Genomic DNA, 23,793 nt, shown 5'->3' on the forward strand with positions numbered 1-23,793 from the left:
AGAAGTGAGTTCAATGACTGAAACAAATCAACAAAATTGTCGCTATTCAGAAAGCGAAACTATATATAAATAACTCTGGCTTGCACTGACAAAACTCTTTATACCAGATGTAAGGACATATCAACATTACCTGTCTGGGTAAAACCCCCAATGCACTAACACCTGCTTGTCTTTTCTCATCACAGGTCTCAACCACTCTTCTGAAAGGGAAAAAGAAAAAACTTTAGTCAATCTGACAAAACAAATGCATAAACCATTACTTAGACTTAACTTTTACCTAGAGTTTTTGGTTTGCTAGTAAGCTCCTCCCCAAAATCCTTCCTCCTAATTGAATGTTATCTGCCATACTAAGGGGAAGTTTTTCAGCTGTGTATTCAGACTTACTAGATTCTAGGCCTATTATCCACCGCTCTTGACAAAGCCAACTGTCTACTTCAGTATTTAAAATATTCTCCCCTCCCATCCACCTGCCTATTTGTCTCCAGATCCATCCAAATCAGTATCACTATATTCTTTACTGCCTCATTTCCCATACAGAACCTCTCCTCCCTTTTTCTGTGAAGCTCTGCAATTACTACACATCGTTCAAGGTGTAAGTCATGCTTCATCTCCTTGATGAAAGTTTTACCAACTATTCTTTTTCCTCCAGATCCACTTTCTCTGGTGTCCTATAGCACGTTATAGTGCTACATCAAAGGTTTTAACAGTAATACTATTTTTATTATTCTTTAATGACTTCCTATCTGTTAATATAGTCCTCCCAACAAGAGTGTAAACAATATGATCACATAATGTAGATATTTTGATTTCAAGTTTCCTTACCAAAGATAGGTGCAAATTTATATAATCACATGATTCTTGTTGATTTAATCACAGTTGAATCACATCTCCATTTCAGTACTTGGGATGATTCCTTTGGTAGTCTAAATTTAGCTTAGAAAACTTGTTTCTAGTACTAAAAGGGAAATGATGAGGTAAGCCCCTTGAACCTCACATAATAGCAAGATAGAAAAACTAAGTGAAATCAGCCAAGTAAAATTGGCTTCTCATTGCCAATTTCAACATGAAATGGCCCCACCTTCACTGGCTAAAGCCATGAAGGCCACATGCCTATGCCCTTTTTTAAGTATCCAACTGCTCACCTTACTATCTTGAAAGAAATCAGGCCCTGTTCCTTAACCTGATATCCCAAGATGGCCAAGGAAAAAGTGAAAAGGCCAGTGGGCCTTTCAGAACTCGCTCTGTATAAATAAAATATACTGAGACTCTCTAGTAAGAGCTGTCTTTTACATAGAATACAAAATCTATCTCAAAGGTTGTGCAGCTTTAGGAGGTAAAGAAAAAAGAATATCTATCCTTTCTACAGCTGACTTTTATAAAGATTGTGACATTGACTGTCTTTGAAAATTTTCCCAGTAGCAGAAATAACTAAAAGTTAGAGATGTGAATTCACACTATTCCCGGAAATGACAATAAGTTACACAGAATCAGTATAAAAAAACTTAATTTTACAAGTACAATTTAGTCCAAACTCAGAATATATAAACAGCTCTTGCAACTAACAATAAAAAGACAAATAATCCAACAAAAAATAGGCAAAGGACCTGAATAGACATTTCTCCAAAGAAGATATACAAATGTCCAAAAAGCACATGCAAAGATACTTGGAATTCATTAACAATTAGAGAAACGCAAATCAAAATCACAAAGAGATACTGACACTCACTAGAAAGGCTAATATTAAAAACCAGGAAATAAAAAGTGTTGATGAGGATGTAGCAAAATTGGTATCTTCATACAATGCTGATGGGACTGTAAAATGGTACAACCACTTTGGGAAACAGGTTGGCAGTATCTCAAAATGTTTAACATAGAGTTGCCAGTATGACTCAGCAATTCATTGTCTAGGTATAAACATAAGAGAATTGGAAACATAAGTCCACACAATAACTTGTACATAAACATAATGTCATTATTATTATAAATAAATGTCCATCAACTTTCCATTGGCTAAACAAAAGGTAGTATATTCATACAATGGAATGTTATTTGACCATAAAAGGAAATAACACACAGGAAGTGATGTCACCGAAGTGGCAAACAGGAAGGCTCAGACTTTGTTCCACCAGAGACGACTTAACAATATACTATCCAGAAAGCCCGGAAACCAATTAAGAAGTCGCACTACCCCAGGGAAGCTCAAAGTCAAGAACAGCTGCATTGAAACAGTAAGAAAAGTCATTTCATATCAACCACAATTACAATTCCCCCAAGCCAGCAGAGCTCAGCAGGATCACGAGGAAAAGCTCAGCTCTCAGCTTCTCCCTTGGGCTGAAAAGAAGAACGGATGTGTGTTCAACGTTCCTACTTTTCAGGGGGCTGCCAAGGGACTAATTTGTCTCACCTGACTTGGAACACTAATGGAATTGGCATATTTTGGATGTGCGGTGGTCACAGAGAAGAAAAAAGAGCTCAGAGGTTTACTGTAGCACCAGAGAAACACAGTGCCACAGATGGCTGGCTCAGCTTGCTGTGATGAGGAGAAAGCACACGGAACCCAACTTCTTCCTTGGCAGGGAAAAATTAGAGGGAATAAACATCCAGTGTTCTGGCTTTTAGGTGGGCTGCCCAAGGGACAGGTTTCTGTCTTAACTAACTCAGAGTGCTGATGGGGAACCAGCATACTCTGGAAGGCTGGGCACCCCAGAGATCAAAGAGGGTTCACTCAGTGGCTTGCTGCAGCAACAGCAAACTTGTGGTACAGCAGACAGACACTAGAGAGAGCAAGAGATTATAAGTTCCTGAAAGAGGAGCCAGCAAACCTCTCTAACTGAGAAATTACATACTCAAGCCCAGAAACTGTTTGAGGGATGCCAGGATCTCAAGTTGAGCTGACTGGTGAAGGTCTTCCCCTGTACAAAGCCAGACCATAAAAACTGGGAGACGTGGCTGTTTTTTCAAACGCACAAAACAAACAAAGCAGAAGGGACTTCCATGGTGGTGCAGTGGTTAAGAATCCACCTGCCAATGCAGGGAACATGGGTTCGAGCCCTGGTCCGGGAAGATCCCACATGCCATGGAGTAGCTAAGCCCGTGTGCTACAACTATTGAGGCTGCGCTCTAGAGCCCTCGAGCCACAACTACTGAGCCCGCGTGCCACAAACACTGAAGCTCGTGCACCTACAGCCGTGCTCCGCAACAAGAGAAGCCACCACAACGAGAAGCCCATGCACTGCAACGAAGACCCAATGCAGCCAACAAACAAATATATAAATAAACACAGCAGAAAATAACAAGACACAGAAAGAGAAAGGGAAAATGGCCCAATCCAAGGAATAAAATGAATCTCAAAAGCCAACCCTAAAAAAACAAAGATCTATGGATTACCTGACAAATTCAAAATAACCGTTTCAAAGAGGCTCAAGGTACTACAAGAGAACACAGTTAAACAACTAAACAAAATTAGGAAAACAGTATATGAACAATATTAAGAACATCAACAAAGAGACTGAAACTATAAAAAGGAACCAAACAGAAATTCTGGAGTTGAAGAATATAATAACAAAACTGAAAAATTCTCTAGAGGCGTTCAACATCAGACCTGGCCAATCAGAAGAAATAAACAGCAAACTCAAACACTGGCCATTTGAAGATACAAGTATATGTATAACTTAATCACTTTTCTGTATACCTGAAACTAACACAACATTGTTAATCACCTATACTCCAATATAAAAGAAAAATTTTTAAAACCTGGCCATTTAAAACTATCAAGTCAGATGAACAAGAAAAAAGAATTGCAAACAGATAAGAAAACCGAAGGGACTTATCTATCCATCTAAATAATTTATTTTGAACAAAATTTAGTCTGTTTTCCTCTTCTAAACAGTATGTCAATTTTTAAGAATTCTCTTCATTTATTTTCTTCTCTGAGGAACTACATATTCCTTCTGCTAAAACCAGTAATTCAACCTATGTTCTTAAACCAAGCCCTTTATCCCTACCAGGTCTCAACTCAACTATGTGCTTCAATTTACTTTTGCTCTGCCCAGAAATACACTGTAAAGCCACCACTGAAAGACAAAACCCAAACCGTCTGATGGGTGCCATCCTCCACTTTCTTTTCTCTGCCATAAATCCTGGGAAACCAGTGATATTCCACCAACTCTACAACTTGCTCTCATTTCCAAGTTACTGAAATTTCATTCCCAAATTATTTCCTGACTGACCAAATGCCCTGTCTTAGGCTTCACTTTGATTTCTTTGTAGAAAAATTCCACTGCCCACCTCATTTGTTCGGAAATGCTTTCCTTTCCTTATTTTCCCTTGACTGTTAAGATATGGACCATCCTGGTTTGCCACCTATCTCCTTTACTCTCCTGATATATGAATTTATCCCATCCAATGATTAACGTACCCCCTCACTCAGCAATTTAATTCAGAGCTTCCCAATGGGTCCTGTTCTCTAACCAGTCTCCAAGTATCTGATATCCCAGAAATCAGCTCCCAGGAAAATTTTCCTACTACAGCCATAGTTGCAAGCTTCTCTTCACCAAAATCATCAAAATTTGTCTACCCTCTCCCTCATTCACCAAATAAAAACAAGCCTCTTTAAACCAGACACAGGTCCTCTCACCTACCCACTTATTTCCCACTATCTAAGACACACAGCCAAACTTTGCCATTTGCTTTTCCTCAAATTTCATAATTTATTGCCTCTATGCTTTTGCTTAATTTATACCCCCTTCTAGCATGCCATACTCAAAATATTACTAATATTTTAAATGTCACCTTTTATTTTAAACTTAACTAATCTTCATAAAAGGTATACCGCATTTGCAAGGGTTTTACAACATGGTTTGTAATGTGTTGTGGCTGGTATTGTTATCATCTGCACACTTATCTAAAACAGTACGTGTACGGAGCCCAACAGAGAGCTTCATCGAGAGTCAACATTTACCTGACAGCCAGTTATTCTAAGGTAAATCCTATAGTGTGAAGAATCACATTTTACATTAAAAAATAACTTCCAATGTATTAAAATTAAAATTTAAATTCTATCTCCTAATAACTCTACTACTGATAGCAATACCAAGCAAGCATTAGTATATAGTAATCGAGGCTGTACTAAACAAAGGAGAAAAACAAAACCAGCATGAATAAGGAATCATTAAGTATCTAGATGTAACAATTACAGTTCACATCTTTTGTTAAAAGGCAATTTTTTTTTCCAAAAAGTTCACAACCTACATGTTTTATACCAGCCTTATTAGTGAAAAAGAGTCAGCCAGCAACAGAAGGCTATCATAAACAGCTATTCACCATCTCCATCTAGTGGAAACCGATTGCTATTACCTAACAGGATAAAATCTGAGAAACCATCAATTAAACACTGAAGGCAGAGTGAAGTTTCACACTTTGTAAAAGCATCATAATCATAGAGCTAAAATTATGACTGTTACAAATAAAATCAAGCTTTCAGCATCAAAACTGATGATGAAATGACTTAAATGTCACAGATAAAACTATACAACTCTTAGAAGAAAAGACAGTTATAAAACTTTATGACACTGGATTAGCCAATAGTTTCTTAGGTTTGACACCAGACACACAAGCAAGCAAGCAACCAACCAACCAACCTAACCTCTTACAACTGTTTGTAATATCTGTTGGATCTGTAGTGATGTCCCCCTTCCATTCCTGACATTATTCTTTCTCTTTTTTTCTCGTTTATTTGCAGCACGACTTTAACAGCCTTATTAGTTTTTTCTAAGAACCATTTCTGAGATTGCTGATCACCTTGCTATTGTATATTTTCTACTCCATAAACTTTTGCACTTATCTTTACTATTTATTTCCTTCTTCCTTTAGGTTTAACTTGCTGTTGTTTTCTAATTTATTGAGATAAATTTCTTATGGACCATTGATTTTTCAGTCTTTCTTTTTTCCTAATATATGCATTTAAAGATATAAATTTCCCTCTGGGCACAGCTTCAGCTGCATCCTACAAAATTTAATGTTCTCGCACTTTATTATTCACTTCATAATTATTCAGCTCCAAAGATATTCTATTTCTATTGTAATTTCTTCTTTGACCTAAGGATTATATGGCAATATATTTCTTAATTTTCAAGCATCAGGGATTATCTCGTAATCTTTTTGTTACTGACTTCTAGCAAAACTGCACTGGTCAGGAAAAAACACTCAGCATCAGGTAATTAGCCATTCAAATCTGATGTTATTTGGCTTCTTATATAGATGTCCTACACGGATATGCTGTGTTTACAAGAAGACTTGATCCCTATAAGAGATCTATTTCTCCATCTAAATTAATTAACCTTGTTAGTTAATTCATAGTTTGTTTCCCAACTTTCAAACCCTTGAAAGAACCGTTAGCACAAATCAGTTTCCATAGATCTAATGAACTCTGGCCAATGACAAAATCAACTTTTATGATAGCACAGTTGGAGATTCTGATCTGAACCATTATAAATTCACCAAACTAAAATATTGCTGAGGGCTTCCCTAGTGGCGCAGTGGTTAAGAATCCGCCTGCCCGGCTTTCCCTGGTGGCGCAGTGGTTGAGAGTCTGCCTGCCGATGCAGGGGACGCGGGTTCGTGTCCTGGTCCGGGAAGATCCCACATGCCGCGGAGCAGCTGGGCCTGTGAGCCATGGCCGCTAGGCCTGCGCGTCCGGAGCCTGTGCTCCGCAACGGGAGAGGCCACAAAAGTGAGAGGCCCGCATACAGAAAAAAATAAATAAATAAATAAGGAATCTGCCTGCCAATGCAGTGGACATGGGCTCAAACCCTGGTCCGGGAAGATCCCACATGCCACGGAGCAACTAAGCCCATGCACCACAACTGCTAAGCCTGTGCTCTAGAGCCCACGAGCCACAACTACTGAAGCCCACGCATCTAGAGCCTGTGCTCCGCAACAAGAGTAGCCACCGCAATGAGAAGCCCACACACCTCAACGAAGAGTAGCTCTCCCTCCCCGCAACTAGAGAAAGCCCACGTACAGCAACGAAGACCCAACACAGCCAAAAATAAATTAATTAAAAAAAAAAACGAACAACAATTCAATCCAAAGTAGGCAGCAGAAAGGAAATAAAAGATCAGAGTGGCAATCAATCAAATAGAAAAGAGCAAAGCATTAGAGAAATTCAATGAAACCAAGAGCTGGTTGCCTGAGACCAATAAAAAACCAATAGACCAATAAATATTAATTAATTAATTAATTAATTAAAAAAATATTGCTGAGGGGCCCTGTTTAGACAGTCAGTAAGCCAATCTTCCCAAGAGATGTTCTTCTGTCTTGCAATTTCTCTTAATTTTCAGAACACAAGAGATATGGCAAACATAAACATAGTTAACATATAATGTATAAGGCTTGCCTAGACTTAACACCCAGATAATGATTACCAACAAAGAAATAAGTCTAATGATCAGAAAACTGGACATCACAGAATTAGTTTGCTAAGCCTAACTCAGCAAAAAAATAAAAAACTACAAATTTAAATCATCTATGATATTTATTTAATATTTGAAAGTCTCTTATTTTTTTAAAGCTGGTTATATTATTTAAACCTCTGCTAATATAATTTAAAATCTAGTAAAGTATCAGTTTATCAGTTCATAACCAAAAACTAACTTACCATCCTCTTGTGAGGAAGGATATGGATAAATGTGGTGGGAAGCTTTTGACTTCTCATCAGTAAATGTCCCCTGGAAAGCAAATGAAGAAGTAATGTAAAAATAAAAATATGGCAAACAAACTATGAGACGTCTTGCCAGATGCAAACTGCCTAAGAATTATAAAGGCATTATTCTACTTTTTATATTTTTTTGAGAGCAGTATTTTAAAACTATAATATTTTCATTATTTTAGTCAAGGAAAGAGATGGTGATTAACAAGAAAAAACAAAAATAAATTATCCATAGACACAGTTTACATCGTTGAATAGGAAAATAATATAAATACCTCTTTGCTAATTTTCTTTGTTGCTTTTTTTTTAAAGACTTTTTTTGATGTGGACCTTTTTTTTAAATCTTTATTGAATTTTTTACAATATTGCTTCTGTTTTTTATGTTTTGGTTTTTTGGCCGCGAGGCATGTGGGATCTTAGCTCCTGGAACCAGTCATCGAACCCATACCCCCTGCACAGAAGGCAAGGTCTCAACCACTGGACCGCCAGGGAAGTCCCCAGCTAATTCTCTTTGTATCTCTCTCTCTTTCTCTGGCTAACCTTATCAGTAATTTGAATACCTCCAACTAATTCTGAAAGTTCCTCCAAAGTCATCACAAATTATCAATATTACTTGAAGTAAATCAATGCAAGTTTATAGCCATGAGACATAACCTAGGGCTACATACATACAGGATGGACATTTGACTTCACTCTAGCATGTATGTGTCCATTGTTTTAAGTCAATGTTAGAATGCTAAAGTCAAGTTCTAGCTAGGCCACAGCTATAATACTACATACAGTCTAGAACATGACTTGGAAGTCATTCAGACACAAAAGTGCTCATTCTAGAGACCAGAAGAATGATGAGAAGTCTTAAAATCAGGTGTAAGTAGCACATTAACATATTACCTAATTTTTGTTTTTGACAATGAATATTTACTAAATACGACAATTAGAAAAACATAATAATGTTATTTTCAGCTGCAGGAAAACTCTAAGCTTCTTATATTTAGGGCTATCTAAAGATTAAGAAAATAAATAAATAAATAAAGATGAAGTAGCTACCGAATAAGGAAAGGAATTTTTAATCACTAGAAGTGTTTGAGCACACTTTTAACAGTCAGAGGAGAGGCTGAAAAGGGAATGTCAACATCTAATGTGCGAGGCAACAGTCAGAAGAGCACACTGTTGAGGATTTTGGCCTCTGGAGTCCATCAGAGAGGCCTGGGTTTGCACCTTAGCTCCACCATATACTACTTAACATGACATGGGCAAGTATCTAGTTTTTTTGTGCTTCAGTGTCTTCTGTAAAATAGACTGGTAACAATAAAACCTATTTCACAAGAATTTTGTTAGGACTAAGTTAATAGACACAATGAGCTAACAACAGTGACAGGCACACTGTAAGTGCTCAATCAATGGAGTTATTAATGCATTTTAAATGCTTGAGCAAACACCTGATCATCAGTATTCAATAATGGTATTATTATTAGCTTTTAGGATCTCTTCCCTAACATTCTATGAAACTGGGAAGATCTTTATATCTCACTGGAGGTTATCCCTAGAAAGTAATCACTAAGTCAGATTTCTTAAGAAATATGACAGCAATAAATGTTCAGTATAAATTGTAGGAAAATACATAAACTTTTCCCAGGATGATTTGGTAGCAATAACAGTATATAATTTCAGCTTGAAATCAACAATCAGCTGGTTAACCTGTTCCACGTATGCCCTCTAACATTCCACCTGTAATTAAGCTATACTTGACAGGCACTCCAATAAAGAGATAGTCTTAAAGAGAAAAGGTTAAGTGATTTGTTCAAAGTCATATGCTAGTAAAAAAAAAAAAAAAGAAGTAGACTTCAGACTGCTTGAACTGAAGGCACAATCCTATTACCCTTCTCTTTGGTACAGATGTTATACGTAGGAAAAAGACTGTACTCAAGCTCCAATTTTAAGAAGTACTGGGTTGGCCAAAAAGTTCGTTCGGGTTTTTCCATACCATCTTACCAAAAACCCGAATGAACTTATTGGCCAACCCAATATTAGAAATATTTGCTTTGAGAACTTGGAAGATATTTTACTAAATGCTAAAACATAATTCAACCAGCAATTTCTCTTGCAGCAGAAAAAAGACAGATACTTCATGAGGCTTCTCAACTAATTCTAAGAATTGGTAAAACTGTCATTCAAATGATATTTCAAAGAATTATCTTCTGAGTATCCTCAGCTACTTTACCATGACAAAAGTTTGCTTACAGTTTAACCACATACGTAGTCACAGACCTACACATGCATAAATATGCAAGGTCTTCGCCTCAAATGAAGTTAGAGAAAGGAGGTGAAGATGACAGGATATAGCACTGGTACATGTAAACCAAGACAAGGTAAGCTTATGGGGAAAACAGAATTTTCCAGTCAGTTTTTCAAAGCTACAAATATAAATACAATACATATAATGGGGGGAGGCAGGTTTACTTGAGGTAATATTTGATCTCCTCCTACCAACAACTGTGTCACCAGCTCTCACTCTGTTTGACTTTATGGTGATGCACAGTATGCTGGTCTCTTTAACTCTACATAAACATATTTCATAGTAAGACTATGATGAATCCATACCAATGACTTTATTAAATGCTACTCTAGGATACATACATGTATCAAATCATCACACTCTACACCTTAAATTTACACAGTGTTATATGTCAATTATATCTCAATAATGGTAGCGGGAAAATGCTATTCTAGGCTAAGAACTGGAGGTGAGTGGAGAGAGAAGAAAACTTGGTACTATAAGAACCAAAAGAGAGAAAACTTTCACTTAATGCATATATGTACAGATATCAAAAGGTATTATAGCTGAGATTCACAAGAATTTTATACTACACAATGCTTCTGAAGTGATCGTGTATATTACCTGATGTCGTTTGATTATATCTTTCAATTTATTAGCCAACTTCAGATCAATGTCTGGAATGAGGTAGATGTTGGGTCTGGTCAGACAATTGCTCTGAGGATAAAAGAACAGATTTTGAAATTCTTTTGGTTTTGAAATAATGTCACATTATTTATGCATTTACCCTAATGGCAAAAGTTGGCACTCAAAGCCATACTGCTTAAAATAGGAAGACGTACTTTGGTAGAGAATGTACAAGTCTTATTTCAATATAAAACCTAGGTGTTCAGCAGGCCACTTAATGCCATTCCCAGATCCCTTCTCTGCAGCTAGGTACACCTGCACAAAACACTGCTGAGACTCGTGACCTAGAGAAATTCATTATCTTTTTCATTAAGGTACCATCCTGATAAATTAATCCTCGTAGTCTTACTCACCTTAACAGTCTAAGGTAAGTAAGAACTTACCTTAACAGTCTAAGTCTAATGTAGCATTTTCACCTAACCTAGGAGGTGGAGGTTGGGGGAGAATACGTGGGGAGGGATGCCCATTTTGGCTCATCATCTAAGTTACTTAAAATATCAAAACTGTGGATTATAGCTCTTTTCCCCCATTTCTAATCTTATAAATAGCAATGATTAAAACATGCATATTAACTCCCCAAACTATCACCAAAAATCAACCAAAAAACAAAAACCACTCAGTTATTTCTCCAAGTTAATAGTCTGTGAGACAAGTTTCAGGCATTAAGTTAATGATAATACCTAGCAGAATTGCCAGCTGCCTCTCCCCAGGAAGGTTATTCAGTGATCACTAAAAATTACCTATCAATAAAAACGCTAAGAAAGAAAAGAAGAAAATTAAGTGTTCTCTTCTCCACGTTATAATCTAGTTGGGGAAATAAGATTTATATTTATGGTACAACCATGAAACAAATCCAAAACAAAACAAAGAAAATGACTGTATACACAAGGGACTAGTAGAATGAGAGAATACTTATATTAAATATGAAAGATTCAAATAATGGATTAGATGAAATTAATAAAGAAAAATATCATAGATTATTTTACCAAAAGTTTAAGAAAAAATATTCTATAAATGACAAGCTTTAGTCATTCTTTGTAGCTCTAATCCCCAAAAACCCGTAAAAATAATAGATTTCAGAAAACTTTTCTTCCTTTGATCTTTTGGCAATCTAATAAAGCCAATCTTAGAAATGAAAGTATACTAAAGGAAAAAAATTTTAATAATCTAACTTTGAGTTACCTGCACCAATGTTTTTTCAATGTTCATAAACATTTCAACATTACGATCCATTCGGGATGGATTCTGTAGATCAAACCTCCGCCTGTAAGAGAAGAAAATCATCAGGTAATTTGTCTCCCACCTTAAACAAAAGTGAAAACTTGGTTTTAGTATCCAATGCAAATGAGTTGGAAAGATCTGGAAATTAAAATAGCACTCTACAAAATGTATGATAGGGCTTCTCTGGTGGCGCGGTGGTTGAGAGTCCGCCTGCCAATGCAGGGGACACGGGTTCGTGCCCCGTTCCGGGAGGATCCTGCGTGCCGCGGAGCGGCTGGGCCCGTGAGCCATGGCCACTGAGCCTGCGCGTCCGGAGTCTGTGCCCCGCGGCGGGAGATGCCGCAGCGGTGAGAGGCCCGCATACCATTAAAAAAAAAAAAAAAAAAAAAGTATGATATTCTCAGCAGTATAAGAAATCACAGTGTCAACACCTTCATAAAACATTAAATTTTATGACATTAAGATCTACTCCAGTCAAAATGATCTACCAATTCCAAGAAGTATCCCCTGTTTTCCTTAAACCTAAGATATTTTACATCATACAGTAATCCACAGATCCAAAGACAGTGAACTACTATACCACTCTTCAAGTATATGGAAAGTCTATCTACTTTACATATGCTTAAAAGTCATCTGTTCAAATTCAACAATGCCTGTAATTCTCTTAGAGCCTACTATTGTCCCAAATGTGGTAAAATTCGTCTATTTACCTTTATTTGAAACCCTTCCCCAATGTCTCTTTATCTAAGTACCCAAGCATAACATGGGGGTGTTGTCTTTGCCTATTCTTAGTCATTTCCATAGGGTTAAATCTTTACAAATCTGAATGCTTCTTTCCTCATTATTTTTTATTCAACATTTACTTTGCTTTTGTTCCATTTTAATTCCAGGGAGAGGAGTATAGCTTAGTGAATGAGTGTTGGCTGTGAAGTCAAACTGCTATGGGTTCTAATCCTGATCCCATCTTTATGTAGTCTTGAGTGATTTACTGATACAAGGATCAATTTCTTCATGAATACAATGGGCCCTAAGGGTTTTTGTGAAGGTTACATGAAGTATACATGTTAAGAACTTAGCAGAGTGCTTATGCTTAATCTATGAGCAAGTGATCAATAAATGTTCATCATGGTTATAATTTTTTTTTAAATCATTACTAGCATGCACTAACTAGGATTAAGCAGTTTGAGTCCAGAGCTCATGCTCTTAATCCTCAGGTCATCCTGTTTTATTCTGCAGATGCTCCCCACACCTCCAACATTTCTAACTCTGCAGCCTTTCTAGAATGTCACCACCCACTCAAGGGCTTGATACTATCACTTCCAGAATCAATCCTCCAGTCTCTTCCTCTATGAAGCTATTGCTGTCTTCCTTCATGTTACTAATACATCATGTGCGCCTGCTGTTACAGCCCCAGTCATTTTGCTGGTAAGACATTGCATTAGATGCCTTGAGGACAAGGACCAGGTTTTCTGACCTATACAGCCCTGTGGATAATGGAATGTGTGGCTTTATTCTGACCAAGGTCTAATATTTATTTATTATGACTTTTTCATTACTGTGCTAAGATTGAAACATTTCCTAAAGCAATGCCAATTAAGAAATTAAGCAAAGTGTCCACTAAAGCACAGATATAGGTAATTCAGAATAGAACTAGTTAGATTTTAAAGTAACATTTATAGATAAGAGCGACCTCCATCCCAGATAACTATCTTCTTTTTTTTTTTTTGTGATACGCGGGCCTCTCACTGTTGTGGCCTCTCCAGTTGCGGAGCACAGGCTCCGGATGCACAGGCTCAGCAGCCATGGCTCACGGGCCCAGCCGCTCCACGGCATGTGGGATCTTCCCGGACCGGGGCACAAACCCGTGTCCCCTGCATCAGCAGGCGGACTCTCAACCACTGTGCCACCAGGGAAGCCCAATAACTGTATCTTGATTTATCCTTGATACACAGAACTTTTCCTTAAATCTCACCTCCCCCCCCCCTTTTTTTTTTATGTTTTTGAGTATCCTCCTTCCCTAACCTCTTTTGAGGAAGGGGTAGGTCAGAAATTCCAAGCAATCTGCATTAACTGGCAAGACAAAAGATTAGCAATCAACTGACCAGGACAACGCTATTACAGCTGACAGCCTTCCATTGGTTCTTTCAGCACAATAAAAGTAGAGACATTTAAGTGTCTCCCCTTTCTAAAGAAGGGGTCGCTCTTTCATAGGCTTCTGATAATACAGGACTAGATCCAAGAATGCATCACTTACAGAACTGCTTACTTAAAGAGTTTACTTATTATTCACAGAGAAAATGCTTCCTTAACAAATGATTCAGATACTGGAGCTGAAGAGAATGATCTCTATTAGAAATCTGAGAAATAGTTTGAAAGCAACCATTAAACAAATTAAAATAGGGCTGCGTGGATTTGTCTGCAAAAGGAGATTAAAAACTAAATGAATCTGTTAACAGAGAAAGAATCAAGAATTCATTCTGCCTTTCCAATTGCTGAAGAGTAAAGTTTCTCTTTAGAAAAGTATTCCAGCTAATAAATAAAGAAGGAATGAGAGAAAAACAGTCTCTAACAAGGAATAATCTGAATAACAGTAAGGATCTATACCTTCACATTAGAATATCTACATTCTAATCTTTTTCAAAATTAGAATACTGCCACCTGGTAAGTTTTACAACTTTAAAGATAAGATGACTCTAGGCATTGAACATCAACTGTCCATTACAAAAAGAGAAACAACCAGACATTATATGCCTCCAGATGGAGAAACACAACACTGCCTATGAAGTATTGTTGCTAAAAAAAAATGAAACTGAATCAGACCACACCTCCAGATCTAATTATCATTTTACTAGAAATTAAGAAGACTATGGTAAATGATCTTCTTGGGGATGTATCAGCAAAATCTAGGACATAATACAATTCTACAAGACAACCTGTTTTTGTAAAAAATAATAATAATTTTTTTTGAGGAAAACAATGAGTGAGAAGGAAAATCAGAAATTTTTAAACAGAGATTTAAGAGTCATATGAACCAACTGCAACGTATGAATCTTGTTTGGATACTGATTCAAACAAAATATAAAAAATGTTCATGAGATAATCAGGGAAACGAACACAGTAGATATTTAATAACATTGAAAACTTATTGATAATTTTCTTGGTTATGATAATGGTACTGTTATTATGCTTTTATAAAATCTAATTTTAGAAATAAATACACAGAGAAGGATGAAATTCTATAAAGCTGAAGATGCATGATTAGACATGGCAGCTCATTATATTATTCTCTCTTCTTTTATGTATAGTTTATATTTTCCATAATAATAAACTGAAATGGTTTCCCAAACAATGATTTGATAACATGACACATTGAAGTTTTCCTCAATCTGCAGTATGCTAGGTAAGCAAAAGTACATATATGAATATTAAGAAAACTTGAAATAAAGAAATCAGGTAAATACAGTATAACCTTTAGTTGAAAGATTTTATTTGACTTATTCTGAAATTACCAAGGGTATTCAAATAAACTTTACTTTTTATAATACAGAAAGATGCTCAAACCTGCCCAAAAGGGAAATGCAAATTAAACTAAAACTGTAAAACCTTTTTTTTTGACTCTATCACAGACTGCCAAGATCAAAAGGTGAGGTAATACAAATAAATACAACTATTGGCCAGGGAAGAAGTACACTCTCAATACATTTTGGTAGGACAATAAATTAGTACAATTCTGTTTGAAGATGATTTGGCAATCGTATTATGTTTCTTGTTATTTCAACTTGAGTTGAAATAACAAGAAATAATACAATTATGATTCCACCTGACAATTTCAGAGTGAAGCTAGCACTGGGCAGGCCTCATAGGAGGGCTCTAGAAAAGGGGGGAAAAAAATTGAAAGAGATATTATTACTCTAAGACCTATATAGAGAGACTACATATGAACACATTTTCTTTCTTTCTGACTTAAAACTTTGGGCCATCTAGGCTGTAAATATAAGCTCTCCATTGAGGGTTTATTAATTAATTAATAAGTCTTTTGCTTTATTTTCCTCTGGTAATCTGCTGGGCAATGTCTTGCAGCAGCCTTTCAATCTAAGACAATACCTACTGTCTGTCAAAAAGGCCTTATTAGCTGTATTGCTCTAAATTCGATACCTCTTGCTAATAGAGTTAGAGATGTTCTCTCCTCATCCTCAGACATGCATAAAAAAGTCTGAATAAAACTAATCAATAGTCCGCCTGCCGATGCAGGGGACACGGGTTCGTGCCCCGGTCTGGGAGGATCCCACATGCCGCGGAGCAGCTGGGCCCGTGACCCATGGCCGCTGAGCCTGCACGTCCGGAGCGTGTGCTCCACAGCGGGAGAGGCCACAGCAGTGAGAGGCCCACGTACCGCAAAAAAAAAAAAAAAAAAAAAAAACACAACAAAAAAAAAAACTAATCAATAATGAATCCTAGCGAATGAGTTTAACACCTGGGAAAGCGGTGTAAAGGGCCTCAGAAGCAAACTTCTAAAAGGCAAAACAAAAATGCACTGAGCTGGGGGCAAGGCAAATAGCAACAGTACAGCAAACAGTTGTATGGGAGGTGACCAAAGTTAGCCTCGAATGTAAGGGGCTTTGTTTAATGAGGTTAAGCTATAAAAGTCTGAAGACCATCACCAGCAAGAGGTCCAGTATGCAGCATCCCAAAAGAATGGCACACAGCCTAGATATAAGACACTGGAAATAAGTAGTCCCATATGGGAAGAAGAGGGAGGTCTACTATACAAAGGTAGACTAAAAAATTATATCCCACTAGTTATGTGACTTTGAGGATAAGGAAATTGGTTTGAACCCTTGCGCGGAGCGCACACACGCGTTCTCTCTCCCTCTCTCTCTCTCCCTCTCTCTCTCTATATATATATGTGTGTGTGTGTAAATATATATATATATTTTTAATTAAAAAGCTAGATGACTAACAGAAAACAGTGTTTTAAACTATGCTATCAAAATGGATAATTCTTCACAAGTTAAAAGATCTAAACCACATTTTCATTTAAATGACAACCTAACTAACCAGCATTTCTCAATGTGTGGTCTTAGGATCATCTACAGTGCTTGTTGAAAATGCAGATTCTGTTTTCATGCCAAGCTTAGTAGATGACACTCTATGTTCATAAAGCCCAGTAATTTATATTTTTAACAAGGACTCCAAGTGATGCCTAAAAGTTGAAAGCCACTGCCACAGACTTTCTGTGGTAAAAACTGAAACAAAGGGCTTCCCTGGTGGCGCAGTGGTTGAGAGTCTGCCTGTCAATGCAGGGGACACGGGTTCGTGCCCCGGTCCGGGAAGATCCCACATGCCGCGGAGCGGCTAGGCCCGTGAGCCATGGCCGCTGGGCCTGCGCGTCCGGAGCCTGTGCTCCGCAACGGGAGAGGCCACAACAGTGAGAGGCCCGCGTACCGCAAAAAAAAAAAAAAAAAAAAAAAAAAAAAAAAAATTTTAATCTGAAGGAGACTTTGAAGAAGGAAATAAAAGTTGAACAATCAAGTCTTAAGGTAGAAAGTAAAGTATTATCATTCTAACTTAAACAAAAAGGTCTGACCTTGTCTGTAAGGAATAAATGTCAGTAGCAAATAATGTCGCAGGGAAAAATAAAAGGTTACTTCTCATATTAAGAGAAATCCTAGGGACTTCCCTGGTGGTCCAGTGGGTAAGACTTCATGCTCCCAATGCAGGGGGCTTGGGTTCGATCCCTGGTCAGGTAACTAGATCCCACACGCATGCCGCAACTATGAAGGCCACGTGCTGCAACTAAGAAGTCCGCAGGTCACAACTAAAGATCCCACATACCACAACGAAGATCCCACATGCCACAACTAAGACCCAGCGCAGCCAAAATAAATAAATAAATATTTTTTTTTAAAAAAGACTAATCCTAAACTTTATGTTCATTGAACCTAGTTTACCACTGCCAAGCAAAACTAATAAAATACAAAATATTTTCATTCAATAATCTCTTTGAAAGGCATTAACTATGATTACAGCATATAGCAACCTGTTTAGAACTGTAAGAAAATAAACAAGGTCCTAATCACTCTACAAGAGGGCACTGACATTTACTTTTCTGTTACTGGGTTGAACCTGGTTGCATTTAATCTCTCCTTTAGGAAATGTTTTTGGATTTCCACAGTATGTCAAAACCATCCTTCTTGGTGTCCCTCAGTTATATATAACTACACTTGAAAAACTACAAATAAGAGCTTCCCTGGTGGCGCAGTGGTTAAGAATCCACCTGCCAATGCAGTGGACATGGGCTCGAGCCCTGATTTGGGAAGATCCCACATGCCACAGAGCAACTAAGCCGGTGCGCCACGACTACTGAGCCTGCACTCTAGAGCCTGTGAGCCACAACTACTGAAGCCTGCGCGCCTGAAGCCCGTGCTCTGCAACAAGAGAAGCCACCCAAATGAGAAGCCTGCACACCGCAACGAAGAGTAGCCCCCACTCACCTCAACTAGAGAAAAGCGTGCGGGCAACAACGAAGACCTGACACAGCCAAAAATAAATAAATAAATAAAATAAATTTATTAAAAAAGAAAAGAAAAAACACTACAAATAAGTCGTTCCTTTTTTTGTTTGTTTGTTTGTTTTTGTTTTTTTGCGGTACACGGGCCTCTCACTGTTGTGGCCTCTCCCGTTGCAGAGCACAGGCTCCGGACGCGCAGGCTCAGCGGCCATGGCTCACGGGCCCCGGACCGGGGCACGAACCCATGTCCCCTGCATTAGCAGGCGGACTCTCAACCACTGTGCCACCAGGGAAGCCTTTTTTTTTTTTTTTTTAACACTATTTAGAAACATCCAGAAAGATCAAACTCAAACACACTAATTCTGGAATCTTTTTTTTTAATAAATTTATTTATTTTATTTATTTACTTTTGGCTGCATCGGGTCTTTGTTCCTGCACCAGGGCTTTCTCTCATCACGGCGAGAGGGGGCTAACTCTTCGTTGCAGTACACGGACTTCTCACTACAGTGGCTTCTCTTGTTGCAGCGTACGGGCTCTAGGCGTGCAGGCTTCAGTAGCTGTGGCATGTGGGCTCAGTACTTGTGGCTCGCGGGCTCTAGAGCGCAGGCTCAGTAGTTGCAGCACATGGGTTTGGTTGCTCCACGGCATGTGGGACCTTCCCAGGCCAGGGCTTGAACCTGTGTCCCCTGCACTGGCACTGTGCCACCAGGGGAGTCCCTCTAATTCTGGACTCTTAATCTGTACAGTCTATTCACAAATATACCAATAATTACCAGGTGTTCCCACTCAACCTCATATACATGACACTCCATCCTGACATCACTGGAACCTAAAAGGAAGCAGGAAGTAAGAAAGAAAGCAGAAACAAAAAGAAACAACAGGAAAAGAGAATGGCCATAATGAGGAAACCAACAAACTTTGGAGCTACACTGTGAGGTTCGACTGGAGAACAAAGGTTCAGAACAGTATGTTGGGCATGGGGCAAGTCAGAAGCAGTATCAAGATGATAGCCCACTGTTCAGATGTCCAAATGGGTGGACAGTTACTAAAACATGCACTGTTGGAACATAAGTGATCCACTCACTGCAAGTGTGTAAGTCATAGGAGATGGGGGAAGGTGTGTACTGCAATTGGTTTATAATTATACTGGAAAGAGGATAATTCTGGTACAATCTGAGAAGAAAACTTTTACTCCTCATTCCTCTTAAAGTCTTTAACTCTATCCTTTACTTCTTTTTTGGCCCCATTTTTAATTTAAAGACGATTTATTTTACATATTCTTCTAAACCATCTTAAATCTTTTCAGATAAAAATATTTCACTGTACTGGCACACAAAGCGAGTTACACAATGACTTAGGAAAAGACATTTCACTTTGACACTCTGTCCTCAAGAGTCCAGGTCGGACTTGGAAGAGATACAAGCTGAACAAGAAAACCAGTAAAGAGTTCCAACTGGGAAACAAGAGCGAGGGTACAAACCATATATGAGTACCCAGACATGCTGTCAATCCTAGATCAGAGAATACTCTGGCAAGAGCTGCAACAGCAGAGTTGAAAACAGAACTGAAAAACAGAAGGCTACCCTCTGATAACAACAAACTCTCATGCTCGTTTAATCAATAAAACAATATATAATGTGTCTTTCAGCACATTATAATACACATTTATGTATTTCACAGTGAGCCTACCTTCCAATTTGCTAATAATGCACATCCATCTATTATCTACATACAACCATATATGAAAAATAACTTGCATAATAACTGCAACATTTGTTTGATATTTTTCTTGGATGTAGGCAAAAAGTAAATTAGGGCTCTAGATAAAAGACAACATACTTTGGATAAGAGACAACATACTTTGGATAAAAGACAACATACTTTGGATATTAATCATAACGTGCTTATAGAATTCTCTAACACCATACAAAGGAGGAACAGGTTTAACATTGAAAAACTTCAATATCACAGCAAAACATGCAAATAAATACAAAAACTTACCATCCCTGTTCATTTTTGTATTTGTAAGCAGCCCCAAGAATGTGACACAAGGTGCCTCCAGCTTTGAAATCCATGAAACATTTTGCCTAAAAAATGATACAAGTTACACATGAGAAAAATCAAAGTTCTGACAAAATTACTCATGTCTGAATTCTAAGCTTAATAAACTCAAAGTTATAAACAACTTCTTTTTTTTTTTTTTTTTTTTTGCGGTATGCGGACCTCTCACTGTTGTGGCCTCTCCCATTGTGGAGCACAGGCTCCGGACGCGCAGGCTCAGCGGCCATGGCTCACGGGACCAGCCGCTCCGCGGCATGTGGGATCTTCCCGGACCGGGGCACGAACCCGTGTCCCCTGCATCGGCAGGCGGACTCTCAACCACTGTGCCACCAGGGAAGCCCACAACTTCTAATTTGATAACCTCCTTAAATACTTCTGAAACAAACTGAGGTACAAAGAAATTTTTCTAATTTTCTTTAGAAAATTTTCTTTAAGTAAACAGATTTACATGAATGAAATGAAAAACAAGATTTACAAAATATACACCAAACTGTTTCAGCAGAAAACATTAAATGGACAAAATAGTGATATACCACCAACTCCACTGGTAAATTTAAGATCTGACTTTTAAAATGTACAATAAGAAATATTAGTCCGGGCTTCCCTGGTGGCGCAGTGGTTAAGAATCTGCCTGCCAATGAAGGGGACATGGGTTTGAGCCCTGGTCTGGGAAGATCCCACATGCCACGGAGCAACTAAGCCCGCAAGCCACAACCACCAAGCCCACGAGCCTAGAGCCCATGCTCTGCAACAAGAGAAGCCACTGCAATGAGAAGCCTGCACACTGCAACGAAGAGTAGCTCCCCGTTTGCCGCAACTAGAGAAAGCCTGCGCACAGTAACGGGGACCCAACACAGCCAAATATAAAATAAATAAATTAAAAAACAAATTAGGCCAACGTAACTGATGAACATAGATGTAAAAATCCTCAACAAAATACTAGCAAACCAAATCCAACAGTACATTAAAAGGATCATATGCCATGATCAAGTGGGATTTATCCCAGAAACATAAGGATTTTTCAATATCTGCAAATCAATCAACGTGATACACAATAACAAACTGAAGGATAAAGACCATATGATCACAACAGATGAAGAAAAAGCTTTTGATTAAATTCAACATCCATTTCTGATAAAAACCCTCCAGAAAGTGGGCACAGAGGTAATATATCTCAACATAACAAAGGCCATATATGACAGACCCATAGCTGACATCATACTCAATGGTGAAAAGCTGAAAGCATTCCCTCTAAGATCAGGAACGAGACAAGGATGCCCACTCTCACCACTTTTCTGCAACATAGTTTTGGAAGTCCTAGACACAGCAATCAGAGAAGTAAAAGAAATAAAAGGAATCCAAACTGGAAAGGAAGAAGTAAAACTGTCACTGTTTGCCGATGACATAATACTATACATAAGAAATCCTAAAGACACTACCAGAAAACTATTAGAGCTAATCAATGACTTCGGTAAAGTTGCAGAACACAAAATTAATATACAGAAATCTGTTGCATTTCTATACATTAACAACAAAAGATCAGAAAGAGAAATTAAGGGAACAACCCTATTTAGTATCGCATCAAAAAGAGTAAAATACCTAAGAATAAACCTACCTAAAGAGGCAAAAGATCCGTACTCTGAAAATTGTAAGATGGTAATGAAAGAAACTGAAGATGACACAAGCAGATGGAAAGATATACAATGTTCCTAGATTGGAAAAATCAATATTGTCAAAATGACCATACAAGGCAATCTACAGTTTCAATGCAATCCCTATCAAATTACCAATGACATTTTTCACAGAACTGAAAAAAAAACTTTTTTATTTGCATGGAAACACAAAAGACCCTAAATAGCCAAAACAATCTTGAGAAAGAAGAATGGAGCTGGAAGAATCACGCTTCCTGACTTCAGATTATACTACAATGCTACAATAATCAAAACAGTATGGTACTGACACATAAACAGACACACAGATCAATGGAACAGGACAGAAAGCCCAGAAATAAACTCATGCACTTATGGTCAATTAATCTATGACAAAGGAGGCAGGAATATACAATAGAGAAAAGACAGTCTCTTCAATAAGTGGTGCTGGGAAAACTGGATAGCTACATGTAAAAGAATGAAATTAGAACATTCTATAACACCACATGCAAAAATAAACTCAAAATGGATTAAAGACCTAAATGTAACACCGGATGCTATACAATGCCTAAAGGAAAACATAGGCAGAACACTCTTTGACTTAAATCACAACAATATTTTTTTGGATCCATCTCCTACAGTAATGGAAACAAAAGCAAAAATAAACAAATGGGACCTAATTAAACTTAAAAGCTTCTGCACAGCAAAGGAAACCATAAACAAAATGAAAAGACAACCTATGGAATGGGAGAAAATATTTGCAAACAATGTGACTCAACCAAGGGATTAATTTCCAGAATATAAAACAGCTTATGCAGCTCAAACAACCCAATCAAAAAATGGGTAGAGAATCTCAATAGATATTTCTTTGAAGACATACACATGGCCAACAGGCATATGAAAAGATGCTCAACATCACAAATTATTCGAGAAATGCAAATCAAAACTAAAATGGGCTATCACCTCACACCAGTCTGAATGGCCATCATCAAAAAGTCTACAAAGAGGGAATTCCCTGGTGGCGCGGTGGTTAAGAATCAGCCTGCCAATGCAGGGGACACGGGTTCAATCCCTGGTCCGGGAAGATCCTACATGCCGCGGAGCAACTAAGCCCATGCGCCACAATTACTGAGCCTGTCTGTGCTCTAGAGCCCGCGAGCCGCAAGTACTGAGCCCGCCTGCTGTAAATACTGAAGCCCGTGTACCTAGAGCCTGTGAAGAGAAGCCACTGCAATGAGAAGCCCACACACCACAACGAAGAGTAGCTCCTGGTTCGCCACAACTAGAGAAAGCCCATGCGCAGCAACAAACACCCAATGCAGCCAAAAATAAATAATAAATAAATAAATTTATTTTAACAAGAAAAGAAAAAACAAGTCTACAAACAATAAATGCTGGAGAGGGTGTGGAGAAAAGGGAACCTTCCTATGCTGTTCGTGGGAATATAAATCGGGGCAGCCACTATTGAGAATAGTAAGGAGGTTCCTTAAAAAATTAAAAATAGAACTACCATATGATCTAACAATCCCACTACTGGGCATATAGCCAGAGAAAACTCTAATTTGAAAAGATACATGCATCCCAATGTTCACAGCGGCACTATTTACAATAGCCAAGACATGGAAGCAACCTAAATGTCCATCAACAGTTGAATGGATAAAGATGTGGTGTATACACACAC

The 23,793-nt window shown here is 38.0% G+C and overlaps 1 protein-coding gene across 4 annotated transcripts in view; it reads right to left on the bottom strand.

Annotated features, from left to right (window-relative positions):
* Positions 1-23,793, bottom strand: part of SMARCC1 (SWI/SNF related BAF chromatin remodeling complex subunit C1) — a gene marked incomplete at its 5' end in the record, with an annotated part of 180,427 nt that overhangs the window by 131,397 nt on the left and 25,237 nt on the right. For all 4 annotated transcript variants that reach the window (XM_082663017.1, XM_082663016.1, XM_082663018.1 and 1 more), the window contains 5 exons: positions 131-200; positions 7,658-7,727; positions 10,608-10,700; positions 11,853-11,934; positions 20,404-20,489. In XM_082663017.1, coding sequence (XP_082519143.1) covers positions 131-200; positions 7,658-7,727; positions 10,608-10,700; positions 11,853-11,934; positions 20,404-20,489 — 401 coding nt within the window. The remainder of the gene's footprint in view (positions 1-130; positions 201-7,657; positions 7,728-10,607; positions 10,701-11,852; positions 11,935-20,403; positions 20,490-23,793) is intronic.

The sequence above is a fragment of the Grampus griseus genome (assembly GCF_964374135.1).
Source record: "Grampus griseus genome assembly, chromosome: 10".
In the NCBI taxonomy this organism is placed as follows: Eukaryota; Metazoa; Chordata; class Mammalia; order Artiodactyla; family Delphinidae; genus Grampus; species Grampus griseus.